Below are 17691 nucleotides of genomic sequence, written 5' to 3'. Positions count from 1 at the left end.
AAAAACGTCCAAGGATCAGACATGATATTTTACAGAGACATACATCAGGAGGTGGCTTAGGTCTCCCAAATTTCAAACTTTATTACATCGCTGCCAGGCTTGCCTAATGTATTATGTGGAGCCAACCAAAATCAGAAAGAATATGGGTTTTGCTCGAATCAAACGCCATCCGAGTAGAATTGCTTTCTGCTTTATTATGGCTCCCTCGAGTGTCTAGACCTAAACTCTCCTTAACCCATCCAGTTGTATCATTTTCTTTAGAAATTTGGGATTTTGCTAATCATCGGTTTCATATCGCTCCATATCCAAGCCCCATAGTTCCTTTATTTGATAATCCTGGGTTTTTACCAGGTTGTTGTCCTGTTTTCTCTAGGTATTGGCAAGATAGGGGGATTAGGGTCTTGAATGATATTACTCAAAATTCAATATTCCCTACATTTACGGATATACAGACTAAGGGGGTCATTCAGACCCACTCGCAAGCGGCAGTACGCTCGCAAGTGGGTCGATGGTCCCCACTGCGCATGCGCAAGAAGGAGGGAGCTCCGTCGTGCGCATGCGCGAGACCCGGACTGCGACAGCCAAGCTGTCGCTCCGGGTCTCGCACCAAAGGGGGTGTGCTGTCGATGATGATTGACAGCACGCCCCCTTTGGTGGGCATGGCGGCCAGACGGAGGCGTTCCCATGGGAAAGCCTACCGTCTGAAGCCGGCCCCACTGACATCACTAGTGATGTCAGTGGGAGTGATTTTGGCTCTGATAGAGCCAAAATCACTCCAGGGCTTGTGGCTGGGAAACCCTACCGCAGGGTTTCCGTCGCAAGTCCAATGGTCAAGACCATCATGACCATCTTTTTGGACGCTCGTATATGCTGTGGGTGGTCACCCACAGCTATACGAGCGTCCAGGAGGACGCTCCATTTTAATGGAGGAGGGCCCTGATTCAGAGCGAGCGCTCTGGTCAGAGCGAGCGGCTCTGAATCAGGGCCTAAGTTTAATATCCCACATAAACTTTTTTATCAATATTTACAGTTAAGGCATTTTCACTCCACCATGAAAAATCGGCTCACTAGTAGGTCACTAACCTTTTGTGAATCACTATCTCTCCGTAACACTAGTTCCAAAGGCCTTATTTCAACGTTATACACAGGTCTCACACAATCCAACAATGATATAAAAGACCCGCATGAATTAGCATGGGAGACGGATATAGACGGAATTCTAGATAATGAAGATTGGGCAGACATTTATGCTAATGTAGCTTCTAGTTCCCTATGTGTCCGAATAAAAGAAAATGCGTATAAACTTTTCTACAGACGGTACTATGTACCATCAAGATTACATAAAATGTTCCCTGATACTTCAAATTTGTGTTGGAGATGTGGCTCTGACATTGGAACTTTTTGCATACTTGGTGGTCCTGTACAAAACTTGTTTCTTTTTGGGAGGAAGTTAGACTTCTTCTTCTCACTTTGATCGGGGTACATATCCCTTTCAACCCTCAATATTATTTATTACCACTTCATGCTCCAGATATCACTCATCACAACACAAACTTATTAGACATATTATTTCGGCTGCTACCTGTAGTATCGCAACAATGTGGAAAACATCTAAAGTCCCCACAATACATGAGATCATATCTAAGATATGGCACGTATATTCTATGGAATATATGACAAGTATATTACATAATTCTTCCAAAAGTTTTATTAAAATATGGGATCCATGGACCTCGAACTTTCGAACACCTTCAGCTTTCCAATAAAGGATTCCTATATTGTACCGTACTATAGTCCATTTGGGTTTTTGTCTCTTCCTTTCCTTTCTCTCCTTTCTTTCAATGTGGTCTGCCACACCACGCCCTTTTCTCTAAATATTTTTTTTCTTTTTTTTTTTTCCTTTGTTATGCTATAAAAATATAGATGAGAAAGTTGTATTTACCAAGAATTTTATATGGGATAATAATTTTGTACTTGCTTATCTAGAGCCTCTGTGCAGGCTCCATAATGTTTCTAATTTTTGTTTTTTCTTTTCTCATCTATTGAATAAATAATATTATAAAAAAAAATATATGAGGATTTGGGAGTAATCTAAAGTTCCAACTCAGTGTCAGTTTTTTCTGACACTCAGGATCACTTTTCTGATATTCGCTATGGGGGATTTTTGGGAAGGCATAACTCAGGGTACGGGGCGAATTTAGACGGGGTTTGTTTTATTAGGTAGCTATTGTTCCAGGGTACGTGCTTTTGGGGTACAGGTAATCAAGAAAGTTAAGGTGCCCATCGACTAGTAGATCAGGGAAAGACGGTACGATTATGATACCGTAATCGTACCGTCGTTCCCCTAGGGGGAGCACTGCCTACACTGAGGGATTGATCGTTCAGTATAGGCACATCAATCATCCCCGAACATGGCCAATCTGTCGTTATCGGCAGATTGGCCTGCATGTTCGGCCGATGATTGACGTCGGAAACGACTAGCGGGAACGCGCATCACTGGTCGTTTCTGACATTTGGATGCACGATTTGTGCTCGATTTACATCTGATTACTGAGCAATTGCATGATTACGCTGTCGTAATCGTGCAATCGTACAGTGTAATCAGCTAGTGTACTCACTGTGGCTTCACTTGGGTGCAGCAAGATGGCTGTCCTCTGCGGGCGGGGGCCAGAACCGGGCGGAAGGAAGCCGGTGTTTGCTGTGGCCGGGACCTGGGGGAAGGGAGCTGGCGTTAGCGTCGGCTGAGACTCAGGAGAGAAAGCAGGTGGTGGTGCGGCCGTTAGCGGCCTAGGTGGGGCAAGCGGTTGGGCAGTAGGACTTGGGGGAGGTAGCTGGCGTCAGTGGCAGATGCAAGCTCATGAATCCTGCATCTGTGTGCAAAATAAATAACTTGTAAATAAAACAAACAAACAAAAAAAACGTTGTGGCCCCCCTAAAAGATCAACCAGCACAAGGGTTTTAGTGACCCAGTCCTGGTTGCCAGAATACGGGGGACAAACAACGAAGTGGTCCCCCGTATTCAGCGCAGCCAGCACTGGGCTCTGATCCGGTCCTGGTTCTGGAAATACAGGGGAAAAAAATTAGTAGGATACCCCTGTATTTTTCATAACCAGCACCAGACTTTTTCTAGTGGGGGGCTGATGCCACAGCCAGGGGAGCCCTTTCACCGAGCCCCCAGCCGAAGCATCAACCCTGACCGCTAGTCAGCCCAGGCCGGGGATCCCTGGGGATCTGGAGACCCCCCCAATAAAGGGGTCCCCCTCTCTAGGGGACCCCAGACCTAGGCTGATAGCCTGGGGCTATCCCCGGCACCCCTGATGCGGTGGGTACTGGGTTGATAGTGTAACGTGGTGTAAAAAATAGAAGTTAAATATTGTCTTTTGCTGTGGAACAACAGTTCCCAGCAAGCCTACCCTCCCCCGCGTAATACAGATATGGTATGCCATGACACCATGTGGTTAACTACAGATTCAGCACTCTCACAGTGAGATTGCTGTCACTCACAAAATGGTAGAGCTGCTAATTCACAGAATTGTGTGCTCATTGGAATACACACATGCAGTCTATGCAACTGAGGTCTGAGCAGTTATGTGACACACACATCCCACTCAGGGCCTGATTCAGAGCCGGTCGCTCTGACAGAGCACTCGCTCTGATTCAGGGCCGGTCTTTTTTTTTCGTTAGAACGGCCTCCTGGCCGCTCGCATAGCTGTGGGTGATCACCCACAGCTATAGCGAGCAGCCAGGAAGATGGTTGCGATGGTCAAGACCATCGCGACCATCGGCCTTGCAACGAGACCCTTGTGGTAGGGTTTCGTTGTCGCAAGCCCCAGAGAGATTTCAGCTCTAACAGAGCCGAAATCTCCCCCACTGACATCACTTGTGATGTTAGTGGGGCCGCCCCCAAACGGAGCTGTTCCCATGGGAACGCCTCCATTTGGGCAGCCACTCCCCCGGCCTGCCCACCAAAGGGGGCGTGCTGTCACTCAACATCGACAGCACGCCCCCTTTGTTGAAAGACCCGGAGCGACGGAGTGCCCGTCGCTATCCGGGTCTCGCGCATGCGCACAACGGAGCCGGCTCCGTCGTGCGCATGTGCACTGGCCCACCATCGACCCGGTTGCGAGCGCACAGCACTTGCGACCGGGTCAGAATTAGGCCCTCAGTGCCCACAATCTTTCCATTTGGTGACCACAACAATCCCACTGGGTTGCAACATCCTTCTCACTCCATACATCTATCTCATTTAGAATACACATTCAGTTCCCTAATTGCTAAAACTATTATACTCTGTCTATGCATGTACACTTTCTTCCCCTATATGCGTCCATGGAATTTCATTGCTTTTTTAAAATGTCTTAACTATCAGGGTTTGGAGGAGCAAACCGGGCCACCTGCAGGGGAGAAGAGCAAGAAAATGGTACACTAGCGCAGGTAGAGGAGGGGCCAGCACACAGGAGGTGATTTGGGAGGTGCAGAGTGAGCATGACTGCGGGGGCGGGGTGCAGGGCAGCGGCAGCAGCGGGGGTGCGGAGCAGTGGGGCATTGCACAGGAGCATCAGCAGGCGACAGAGGGCTCACCGGTGCAGGGCATGCATCTGAGAAAATAAAATCAATAAGACACAGATACATGGACGTATCAGTGAGATCCATCTATGCATCGTGCTTTTTAAAGCCAGTTCTGGTTGTCAAAATACAGGGGACAGAAGACATAGGGGTCCCCTGTATTTAGCGCCACCAGCACTGGGCTCTGAGACGGTTCTAGTTTTGGAAATACAGGGAAAAAAACTAGTAGAGTTCCCCTGTATTTTCCATAACCAGCACCGAGCTCTTTCTATCGGGGGGATAATGCCACAGCCAGGAGAACCCTTTCATCCGGTCCCCCAGGCAAAGCATTAACCCTGACCGCTAGTCAGCCAGGCTGGGGACCCCTGGGGAGGTGGGGACCCCCAAATAAAGGGGTACCACTTTCCAGGGCACCCCAGGCGTGGTCTGATAGCTCAGAGCTATCCCTGGTACCCCTGGGCTGTGTTTATGTGGAATGGGTATGAAATACCGCCAGCCGCATGGCTGGCAGTTCGATTCCCGTCAGCGGCAGGCCGACATCAGCAGAGTTCCGAGCAGCGGAAGCCCGACAGCGCTGGAAATCCCGATCGTGGATAGGTGAGCATCTACTAACCTAACCCCCCTAAACCTAACCCTCCTTAGGGGTGCCTAACCCTAACTTCCCCCCCAAGTGCCTATCCCTAATCCCCCCTCTAAGTGCCTTACCCTAACCACCCCCTTCCCCGCTGCCTAAACCTAAGTCCCCCGGGGGGGTGCCTAACCCTAAGTCCCCCCCGGGGGTGCCTAACCCTCCCCCCCCCGCGGCTGTCCGCTCACGGCGCCCAGCATCACTACGATCGGGATGCCGGGCGCCGGTCTCCCGGCGTCGGGGAAATGCGGGCGTCTACATATAGACGCCCGGCATTTCACCCTTGCCGGGATATGACAGTCGGGAAGCCGGCTGCCGGTATTTAGGCAGTCAGCTTCCCGATTGCTTCCCGTTTATGTAAGTGTGGTGTTATATACTTTTCTTTGCAGATGAACCACAGGTCCCAGCAAGCCTCCCCGACATGCTGGTACTTGGAGACAGGGCCGTAGAGAGCCCTGGCGGGCCCAGGTACAGAGGGGGCGTGGCCTAATCGTGGGATGCATGGTGACGCTCCCTCGAGCAAAAACAAATAAAAAAACACTGTTACAACTTTCTCTTTAAGCCCATGTTACTAATTGCTATAATATAACAGCTGCATGTCATATAATAGTGTCCCCTCCCCGGAGCCCCTGCTGCCTGGCCACTACACTACTTTTATAGTCATACTTGCAGTCATTATGAGAAGCCATGATCTCTGGCTATCCTGATTCCCGTGCGGCCACTGGCTGAGCCCGAGCTGCGGGGGCTCATGGGAGTTGTAGTTTGAACAGAAGGAAATGGCCGCAGTGTCACGGATACCGCGTTGAGACAGAGGACTACACTTCCCAGCAGGCCCTGCGCTCTCACAGTCTGGGCGAGGAAGTCGGCGGGTAACTGTGTTAGAGTGAGAGGCATCAGCTCTCTCAGAGGGGATTATATGCGTGTTGGGGTGGGGGGCGCTGTAAGCCCCTCAGCCCGGCGCAAAGCCAGGGGGTGCACGATCAGTGTGATCGCTCCCCCCACAGTCAAAGGAGACTGCTGTGTGCTTGCTGCTGTGAGAGTGAGAGAAGGGAAGGGGGGCGGCGCAGTTACATTTTAGCTTCCGAATCCCCTTCTTTTTTTTTTCCCTGAAATTTGGCTTGCAGCACCGAGTGACAGTTCTATCTGCCCATGCCAAATTTCACCTTGGTACCTACAATAGGTTTTGAGGTGCAGCCCCTTAAACACCATGCCCCTTCCCCCCCTCAGGAATTCTCTATGGGAGAATTCTGTTTTTTTTTTTCAATTAATCCTTCATATAAGGGCATTACTGTGCCCTTATTATATATCTCTCGGGGAAGAGTGGTAGTTCCTCGGTGTGAGTTTATTTACAATCGGTGTACTTAATCCTGAGAATTAAAAGGGAAATACTTTTAATAACAAAACACACCATGTTTTATTATTAAACTCCTTGCCCTTTTATATTTCAGGCTTAAACATGAAGGGAAGCACAGGAGTTACTTTCACACCTGACTACTTTTTTTTTCTCCTCCCCCGGAGAAGCAGATGGGTTGCGATGGGGGCGGGGCCTGATGGTCTGCACCATTAAGCCCTGCCCCCTTTACTGTAAATTGCCACAATTGACGCAAATTTAAATAGGGGATAGGGCTAAATGGTGCGATTCATGAAGAATCGCATCATTAAGCCGCACCCCCTACATGGGGACCGGCAATCGCCGTGGAAATTCTCCCCATTCTGACCACTTCTGAAGTGGGCAGAATGCGGGAGAAATGCCTACTCTATGTGGGGTGCAGGGGTTACCCGGAAAATCGTGAGCCTCCCGTGACTTCCTGGAGATTAGGCATGTATGGTTAATTTACAAGTCACTGCTTAGTAAATTAAATTAGTGAGATGGTCTGGGGCTCTTTTGCTGGATCCGGAGTCGGCTTCTTGCACAGAGTGACTGGCATCCCTAGCCAAAAGGGCTACCACAGCATTTTGTAGTACCATGCAATATCCTCTGGTCTATGCCTAGTTGGTCAAGGCTTCATCCTACAGCAAGATAATGATCCAAAACATACCTGCAAACTGTGTCAGATCTACTTTCAAGGAAGAGAACAAGACTGTAGGCTTCAAATCATGGACTGACCAGCACAGTCTCAATGTTTAAAACCCCCCAACAAGCTGGGATGAACTGGGCAGAAGGATGAAAGCAAAGCAACCTACTAGTGCACAGTTTTAGGAAGAACTTCCTGAACAGTATATGATTTGTATTGTAGAAAGAATGCCTCAAGTGTATCGGCGGTTCTATCTGTAAAGGTGGCTACTTTGATGAGTAAAATTGTAAATAAAATGGAATCAGTATGAAATATCGACAGCCGGGATCCTGACAGGGTTAACATAACAAAACTTGTTGGTCGGTATACTAACCCTCCCCCTCTCCCTAGCCTAACCTCCCCCTCCCCGCAACCTAAACCTAACCCTCCCCTCTTAGTGCCTAACCCTAACCTTCCCTCTAGTGCCTAACCCCAAACTCTCACTCCCACCCCGTTGCTTACCTTCGGCATTCTGCCGGTCGGGATGCCAGCGCCGGGATTCTGACCGGCATCTGTATTCTGGCACCAGTAATGTAAGCGTTGGCATACTAACAGCCGGGATGCCATACGCATACTGTTAAAATGATTATATGATTTATTTTTTTATCTGGCCATTTGTCGAATACTTTAATTTCTAATTACATTGAAATACTAAAGTGCTGAAAAACAGGAATGTTTTTGATGGGCAATGTGTATATATAATCAGCCATATGCCTCAAAACATGCCATTATATCCATATTAGTAGCCAGGAACTATTTTGTTTGGTACCTGGCAACCCAATCACTACACATACTGTACTGTAGGAACTGTAAAAAGTTGAATGGAAATATTGTGCATAGAGAAAACTACTGAAAACGAATGGCTTACATAGCGTTAGTTTTAGTTTCATAAGTACCGTTTAACCATAAGTGAACCATAAGATTCGTGTACCCCATTTTCTGAACTTTAGCCCCATATCACATGGTAATCAATGGATCACAATTTTGGGAGGTGAACACAGTGCACCATGAGCATATATAATATAATTACAAGCCCTCAGACAGATCACTAGTGGATTGTCTCTCCACATTACCATTACTTCCTAAGCATGGGCAGCCAATAAAGGCCAGATTAATGATGGGTGGGATTAACGAGCATAAGAAAGATATTGGCTGTAAATGTCTGTAACACAGATTTTAGGTATACAAAAAGAGGTAAGTCAGCACTCTGACACAAATATATAATTAGAATTGTATTCTAAAAAGTTATTATTACTATTCTTTGTTAAGTCTGCTTCACTAAGTTCTGAAAGTCTAATATTTGCATGTACCATATACAAGCAGACAAAACGTGTGTGAGGTTTAAAATTCACTTAAATATCTTCTGTAATAAGTGGATGTAAATCTCATTTAAACCTACCTTCTTCTAAGCATAGTTCCTCACAATGTCAATATCCAGAGATACAGGATTCCAGCAGAATCTAAAATGGCATTGTGTTCGGGCAGAGGTTCTCAAACTCACACGTCATGTTTTCCAGATCGCCTAGCAGGTGCACAGGTGTATTCATTACTCACTGACACATTTTAAAAGTTCCGCAGGTGGAGCTAATTACTTCACTTGTGATTTTGTGAGGAGACATGGAAAACATGCACTGCTTGGGGTCTTGAGGACCGAGTTTGAGAACCTGTGTGGTAGGGGGAATTTATTTTTTATTGGCTTTTATTTGGCTTCTCTTTTTTTAAAGTGAGGGATAAACCACTAGGGTTCATATTTATATAGAATATATTAACATTTATCATTATTTCTTAGCCATGGGCAGGGTCCATCATTTAATTTGCTATAGTCTATTTTGAAATCCATTCTTTCTGGTTTCTTTTCATATAAACATTAATGGCTTGTTACAATAACAATTATGCACATCCTTTTTTTTTTTTTTTATATATAGTACACGTTATAATTTTTATTTTTTTCAATTAAATGAGTCATTTTAATATTGAAATATATTGAGGGTAAACTATATTGTTTTGCCTGTATCAGGCCAGTCTTGGATAATTAGACTATTAGTCAGAAGCTGCACGCTGGGGAAAACCAACTTGGAACGGAACTGCAAAGCTGCATGCAGACAGCTTTGCAATTCCGTCATTGTAAATATGCAAACTCCCTGCTGCATTTGCGACTCCTGTACCCCTGCTGCATTTGCGATCCCAGCACCTCACCTGTCTGTGGTACCACGTCGGGTGTCAGCGCTGCTCAGAACACGGGAAAATGGCTGCTGCTGCCATCTTTCCGGTGTTCTGCGCATGCGCAGTATACTCCGGGCACACTCTAGTGTCCAGAGTCTACTAATGCTCTGGTGGCTGTCCAGCCGCATCAGTCGGCTGCTGGCCACAAAGGAGAGAGGAGGGGGCCCCGCACGGGGAGCGCACACGGTCCCCTCCTATCTTAAGACACCCCGGGTCGTGATGGCGGACAGCACCAGGCCGCCGGCCAGCTGAGTAAGCCTCGGCTTACTCAGGCTGGCTGGCTGGCTTGCGAGGGAAGGAAACTGCGTTGGTCGATGCAGTCCCTGGCCTTGCCACTCCCGGAAAACTGGGCAGACATGCCTCCATTTCCGGGAATGGCGGCCGACCCCACCCTGCACAGCCCCTTAAATGCCTCTGCCTGTCAATTAGGCAGAGGCACAGAAGGGGCTGCGTGCAATTACGCAGGAGCCATTCTGCACATCGGGAATCTGCATTCAGCATTGCACACAACCCCTTAATACGGGTCCTTTATGAATGTGTATAGCCACAGCCTCAAATTAAGCTGTAATGATGTCATACGGCTATCAAAATGGTGGTATCTGCAGGGTGCAGAATCGTGTTCTGTGGGAGGAGCTCAGCAAGTTGTAGTTGTTGGTAATTTAAATTTGAACTACATGGGCTTGATGGAGATGTTTGATTGTAGAGGGGGAACGTTCACAAGGGTCAATTCAATTAGGAGTGAGGTCTCGCTCTGATCTTGCACTGCATACTACATTTGCAATTCAATTCCAAACCTGCATTCATTTTTCAGAGGAAATTAGCATTTATTGTTGTGTGTTGCCCCCTCAGCAAATGAAAGGGAAAATATGTTGGGACACTACTGTTCATTCTAGCACACTGCACCTGTCACAACCCGTGCAGTTCCTCTTTCCTGCCTGGGGTGTCGCTCTCTGCTCTGGTGCTTTTAGCACACTCTGGTCTGTATCTCAGCAGTTTGTTGCATCAGCTGAGTGTGCTAGAAGCACCAGAGCAGAGAGCGACACCCCAGGCAGGAAAGAAGAATTACACGGGTTGTGACATATACTCAAATGCAACCAGACAATAAATTATAAATGGTGACAAGCTGAAGTGAGTACAGTAGTTCAGCTCTGAAGAATCTGCTGTGACATTGACAGCGCAGATGCTGGTCTCCTATTGTAGGGCAGAACTGTTCCCTATTCACTTAAACCTGTCACTGTGGTAGAGATCGATCTCAAGCACTCCTGAGTGACCCCACTTTTACATTTCTAACTAGAGCCCTTCATTGATGCAAATATTTCACAGATGGCAAAAAAAAATTAGATAACCTATGGTTTTATATGCTGACTTTTCCTAGTACATGATGGGAAAGGGAAGCCGAGTAGTGGTTTGTGGACAGGCTGCAGTTGGAAAAACAGCTATACTGGAACAAGTGCTCTACGGAAACCACACTGTTGGTAAGTTATTTTGCAACTGGTAAGATATGCCTGACTGTTCAGAGACACATTCCCTATGAAGTCTTCCTCCTGTACAGGTATATGGCGAATTTCCCTTTAGCCATGCAGGCAAGCAGCAGTGCAACGCTGGGTGCACACTTTGCGATATGTTGTTCATACATCCTACGAACAATACCGTTAAATGCGTCAGTTCGCGTATATGCAACAGTGACATGCCGCGAGGTAAATGGCTGGGGAGGCACTGGCTAGTATCGGAGCCAGATTTACAGACACATGTGGGCATTATACAAGGGTGCAGCATATAGTGCTTGAAATTTGGTGTGTTTTGATCAGGGATGTGCAGAAAAGGTAGACGGGAGGCAGTGCCTCACTTTTTACTCCAGAGTTTTGACTATAAAAATGATCAGAATAATACAAAGGAGATATTTAGAATTTTTCCTTTACATTTTTCTTATTTATAGAGTCAAAACTCTGGAGTATAGATAAGTATGACAGGAAAGGCTCTGCCTCACCTCCCCGGTATGCAATATATATGTGAACGTCAGTCAGATATATTGTGTCAGCTGCAGGGCCGGATTAAGGGGGGGGGGGGGCGATGGGTGGTCAGTGTTACCCTGCTGAGAACAGGTAAGTAATCAGCAGTGGGTACGGAGCAGTAGGCTCCGTGTGTCGGGGGCGGGGAGGGTGGGTTTGTCATTGGTAAGTGTGTATGCTTACTAAATCAATCGCTCAGTCTGCGTGATGGACGGTCTGTCGCTGGCTCGCTCAGGTGTGTACCCTGCATAAGTGTTGCTTTATGCATGCTGCCAAATTTCCATCACACAAATAAAATTAAAAAAAATGTGCCTTGGGGTTGTCTCCTACGATCCTGTGTCCATATGTCCCCCTTGTAATATTACCACCCCCCACCCCTTTAGGGATAATAGATCCCCAGAGGCATAACCTCTCCCCCAAACACCATAGGTCCCCATTGTGGCACTAGCCCCCTTCCCCTACAATGGAAATATTGTATTCCCTATCCCCTCAGGGCCAGCACACCTTATTTGTCATTACGAATCCCCCCCCCCCCCAGTGGCAATAATATCCCCCCTCCAGAGTGGTATTACACCTCCCCTTGATGCAGAGCACAGTAGAACATAACTCAGGGGGACTAACCATCAGTCGTCCTGCTGCAGCTGAGCTCTACACTCGCACAGATCAGTCTATAATAGTGCTCAGAGGGGTTCCCCCTCCTCGCACATTTGTTATCATCGGGTGCAAAATTGTTGTCATGGAGCTTTAAAGCGGTATTTTTTGTTTTGTACTGCTTTTAATAAAGCCTAGACTTTTCTACTTGGATAGCTGTACAGATGATTACAGCTTAGCCCATGCTCCTATATGAGGACTAGTGGAATGGCATTTATAAGTACGGTGCTGGAAATCTTTCAGGGGTGGTGAAGTGATGTCAGTCTTGTTCAGCTTCAGAGTGTGAAATAATTAGCAGCTACACTATAATCAGTGTGAGGGAGGAAACATCTGGTTTGCTCATTCTATGAATGCAGAAAAAGTACTGACTTTTCTTCTTTATTTTGCTCTTGACAGGCCAAGAAAATAGTGACACGTTGGAGGATGTATATATTGCTTCAGTGGAAACAGAGCGCGGTGTTATAGAGCAGCTGCGTCTATATGACACACAAGGACTTCAGCAAGGCACAGAGCTGCCAAAACACTACTTCTCGTTTGCTGATGGCTTCATTCTGGTCTACAGCGTGGACAGCCTGGAATCTTTTAGAAGAGTTGAGCAGCTTAAAAGAGATGTGGACAGGTTCAGAGACAAGAAAGAGGTATGGTCAGTGTTCCCTATATGGGTATTTCCTGTGTAGGTTATATTTGTTAGTTGTCACATGTAGCAGTGGCGTAACTAGGGTATTTGGAGCCCAAGGCAAATGTTAAAATGGAGCCCCCCACTATGTGTGTGCGCCGCAGGCGCGTGCGTTGAAAAATGGGTGTGGTCACACCCCTTTCTTGTCACTGGGAACATTTCTTTCCATTTGCACCTTAATGCAGTGCCCCTTATACAGTCCCCCTATGCAGTGCCCCTACTAGTGGTCCCCCTTATGCAGGCCCCCAGTAGTACCCCTTATACAGTACCCCAGTATACAATGCCCCCAGTAGTGCCCCTTATACAGTACCCCCAGTAGTGGTCCCCCCTTATGCAGCCCCCAATTAGTTCCCCTTATACAGGTCCCCAGTAGTGTTCCCCCATATGCAGTGCCCCTTACACAGTGATTATGTGATTGGTTCAGCACCATAACAGGGCTCAAATGCATCAGTAACAGACATCTTCAGTAGGCCCTGCAGCACAACTGGTGCCGATATGTCTGAAAGAATGTTGATGCAACTCGTGTGTACGGGCAAGCCAACAGCGGCATCCCGACACCCATAAGGAACAAGGTAAGTCTACCCCCCCCTACCTCAGTGCCTAAACCTTAACCCCCCCCCCTCCCTGGTGCCTAACCCTAACTCTCCCCCTAATGCCTAACCCTAGCCCCGCACCCTAACTTCCCCTTAACCCCCGATACTTACCTTTGGGATGCTGGCAGTCGAGATTCTGGTGCCGGGATCACAACGATATTTTGACGCTGGTATTTCGTCCCTCGGCATCCCCCACGCCGGAACTATGCTGACAACATCCCCTTTCAGATATATCAGCACCGGCTGTGCTGCAGGGCCGACCTGAGATGCCTGTTACTGATGCATTTGAGCCTTGTTACGGTGCTGAACCAATCGCATAATAATGCCCATCCAACACTAACCTCTCAACCTGACAGTCAAATTGAAATGCCCGTCTGGTTATGATGTCAGTCCAGACATATCGAGCAGCCGATTGATAAGCTGTCACTTACCAATCAGCCAATCCGTTATCTAAATGTGTACCCAGCATTAGTCTTGCTTTTCTTAGGACCTTAAAAAACATAAGAATTGGGGAAACCACATGTCCCAGATTAAACTCCTAATTGGCGTCTGTATCTATTGCCATTGCTACGATGTCCACATATCATAAAACAGAATCTTCTTACTTTGAAGTTCTTTGTTGCCATGAGATTGATCGGTGAATACCCCTTCTTGTTCAGTCTTTCTGTCTAGAGTCCATGGCCCAAATGTAGTTTCCTGCGAGATGCAGGCAGTGCTAAGACTTTGTCAAGTTAGCCTCTAGATTCAAAGCTCTAATTTGTTCTAAGCGATAACCAACCAAATCTTGTCGGCCATAGAGAAGAAGGAAAGTATAATTATTATTACAATGTTACAGGTTGAGTTTCCCATATCCAAAATGCTTGGGACCAGAGGTATTTTGGATATCTGATTTTTCTGTATTTTGGAATATTTGCATAATATAATGAAATATCTTGGTAATGGGACCCAAATCTAAACACAGAATGCTTTTATGTTTCATATACACCTTATACACACGGTTTGCAGGTAATTTTATACAATATTTTAATAATTTTGTGCATCAAACAAGATAAGCCTTAAACAAAGTTTGTGCACTTGAACCATCAAAAAGCAAAGGTTTCACTACATCAGTAATGCTAAAAAAAAATTCTGTATTTCGGAATATTCCCTATTTTGGAATATTTGGATATGGGAGGCCCAACCTGTAAACAATTAGTCATTTACCTCTTTTTATTGATGTGAGCTGTACATTTATGTGGCTTTATAGCCATGACCCATATTTGGCTTTTCTGATGACATTACAGTATTGGATGGACAATATAGCCTCAGATTCCCCCCCTTGTCTGTCCATAGCCTCAGCTCACACCGTGTCTCTGCAGCAATCTCAACCCTGCCCCCATGTCTCTCTCTAGCCCTCAGCTCAACCCCTATGTCTCCCTATAGCCTCACCTCTGTCCCTGTCTCCCTATAGCCTCACCTCTGCCCCTAGTGTCTCTCTATAGCCTCAAATCTGTTCCTAATGTCTCCCTATAGCCTTAACTTGGCCTCTAGTGTCTCCCTAGAGCCTTAACTCTGCCCCTAGTATCTCCCTATAGCCTCAAACCTGCTCCTATTGTCTCCCTGTAGCCTCAGCCCTCCCCATGTCTCTATCTATAACAGCAGCCCTGGCCCCCTGTGTCTCTCTAGCCTCCTCTTCCTCACTTACCTGGATGATGAATCTTCTACTTGCTCCTCCAGAGTCCTCCTCATTGCAGCAGTAACGACAGCAGGCTCGGCTCCTCAGTTAGTCTCTCTGTTCTTCTTCAGCGCGCTGACGTCACATGCGCAATGCAAAAAAACACCTTTATTGTTCCAGCTGGGTCACGTGATCCCGGCCCCGGCCCGTACTCAATACCTGCGTCCTGCTGATTACTGCAGCGGCACAGGCCAGGACCAGTCACTCACAATCACTGGACTGGTCCTGTCATGGGAGGGGAGCAGCAATAGCTAGAGTTGGAGAGAGCAGCTCTGGCCGGGTGGCCCCCTGAGAGAGGGGGGCCTGGCGGTACTCGCTCCCTGAGGCGCCCCCCCCCCCCCTTTCTTAATCTGGCTCTGCTCATAGCAACCACTCAGATTCTGTATAATATTTTCTGGAATGCAGAAGAGAAGTGATAGACAGAAATTGATTGCTATGGGAAACGCCCCCACTTTTCATTTTTAGATGCTTTAGTAAATCTGCCCCATAGACGCATTTCATTCTAAAATTTGAATGCAGTGCCTAAAGTGTTAGAACACATGCTTTTGTATAGAAGTTCTCAATCTCCACCATTACAGTCTACGTTTTAATGATATCCATGCTTGAGCACAGGTGACCTAATTAGTACATCAGTCAATTTGATTTAGCCATTTGGAAGCGAGCATGGATATCCTTAAAACCTGGACTTTAATGGCAGAGTTTGGAAACCTCTGCACTAGTGAACACCACCACACGGAACAATTTTTTTAAACGATTGGTTGTTAACAATATTGTTGTCGTTCAGTCGTTCAAAAAATCGTCCAGTTTCTGCCCCAAAATGATGAACAATAACTACCAATGCGCGCTCCCGTTTGTAGTTGGTAGTTGCCGTTCATCGCCCGAACCTCCTGTCCAGCCTGACGATATTGTCAGGTTGAACAAGTTCGGGGATGAGGGAGGGAGTCCGGCACTGAACAAAATCATTCTTGATCGATCAAGAATGATTTTGTTCAGTGCCGGACTCCCTCCCTCATCCCCAACATTAACAACACTGAGCACACCCCTACCGGGGACACACAGGACGATTTCATTCGGGGAGCGAATCGTCCCGTGTGTATGCACCTTTACCCATTGCCCTTTGCATAGGTGAATTAGAATGTCAAATTCTACAGCTCAAAAAGGTTATCAGAGCATGACTCAAAGCAGTGATTCTCAACCCCAAAATATCGTGTTTTGAGGATATCGGTCTGTGGTAGCAAGTCGGATAATTACTGATCCAGCAAAATGGATGAACTCCCCTGTGCATGATTAAAGAGATCCAAAAAACATGACCTGTTGGTGCTACTTGAAGATTGGAGTTGAGAACCGTTGCCTGAAAGGAACAGATGTGCAGTAACCGATTACAACCAGTTAGCGCTTTGCAACATACAGCAATGTATGTAATTAACCCTCAGTCTAACCCTCAGTCTCGCAGAAAAATTAGGACATTAGTGCCTCAGGTTGTGCTTAGCAGTCTGCAGTGACTTGTTTTTTTTTTTTGTTTTTTTTTTACTTTTAAGGTAGTGACTATTGTTTTGGGGAATAAAGTGGACGTGGCAGAGTACAGGAGACAAGTGGACACTGAAATGGCGCTGCATTGGGCAAGAGGTGAAAGAGTAAAACTGTGGGAGGTGTCTGTTACAGACCGGACGACCTTGATCGAGCCATTCACAGTACTGGCTAGCAAGCTCAATCATCTCCAAAGCAAATCCTCCTTCCCTTTGCCTGGGAGAAAAAGTAAGGGGACCCCATCTACTGACAACTACTAGTTCAGAAGGTTGTATATCTCTGTTAGATCAGAAAAACCATTGTCCAAGCTGGCATTTCTGTGTTGCATTAATTCCTGTGCTTGAGCTGGTTGACACTGACTCGCATTGACCATTGTGCCTTAATTTCAACAGACACTTCCATGCCCGTTTGAGCTAGAGTGGTTTTGTATATTTTGCGTAACATTTTATGCTGGGCAACGACTGTATAGATCTGCGGGATGCTAGCGTGGCATTCCCCACTCTTCAAAGAGAGTGAGGGGAAAAAAGTAGCATTCAGTAGAAAGTGATATTTATGCTTCAAAAGACTCTCAAACATGGTACAAAGAATACAGTTCCATGTATCTGCTCCCTACAAGAGAGATTATTCCTTCTTTTCACAGCATGGCTCTCCTGCTGGTTGTGGTGTTGCCTATCCTGCTGGTTTCGGCGTGACGTCTCCCACTGATTGGCATCTCTTGACAGCATGGACTGCATCATCCAATGGTGCATCTTTGAAATGATGTATTATATGATGCTATTTTATCATTCCAGTCATCTGATTTAATCTGTAAAATTATTTACCAACTCTGAATAAAGTTTTCACTTTGTAATTTGTGTACATTGTCAGTATAGATCCTGGCTACATACACACTCTGCTATAGATCTGCTCAATCTTGTATCAGGATTGTAGTCATCGAACTCCATTCTGATAAAAGGAATGTCAAAATCCTTAGTGTACTAGGTATAATAAGATGCAGTACTTGTCAGTGAAGCGGACCATGGTAACCTTATCACCTAGGTGTGTACTGGG

The 17691-nt window shown here is 46.6% G+C and overlaps 1 protein-coding gene across 2 annotated transcripts; it reads left to right on the top strand.

The window, feature by feature from the left end:
* Positions 1-8322: 8322 nt before the first annotated feature.
* NKIRAS1 (NFKB inhibitor interacting Ras like 1) lies at positions 8323-17467 on the top strand. Of its 2 annotated transcripts, none has more exons than XM_088463494.1 (5): positions 8323-8442; positions 10847-10946; positions 12528-12769; positions 16653-16869; positions 17282-17467. In XM_088463494.1, exons 1-5 carry the CDS (start codon positions 8407-8409, stop codon positions 17344-17346), a joined length of 660 nt encoding a protein of 219 aa, XP_088319620.1. In that variant the 5' UTR covers positions 8323-8406; the 3' UTR covers positions 17347-17467. The 2 variants fall into 2 exon arrangements, with proteins under 2 accessions (XP_088319620.1, XP_088319627.1); XM_088463501.1 differs by lacking the exon at positions 8323-8442 and adding an exon at positions 8851-8919.
* The last annotated feature ends 224 nt before the right edge of the window (positions 17468-17691 follow it).

The sequence above is a fragment of the Taudactylus pleione genome, unplaced genomic scaffold, assembly GCF_031769625.1.
Source record: "Taudactylus pleione unplaced genomic scaffold, aTauple2 ptg000053l, whole genome shotgun sequence".
In the NCBI taxonomy this organism is placed as follows: Eukaryota; Metazoa; Chordata; class Amphibia; order Anura; family Myobatrachidae; genus Taudactylus; species Taudactylus pleione.
The sequence above is the reverse complement of the archived record's forward strand: the minus strand, read 5'-3'. Positions and strand labels throughout refer to the sequence as shown.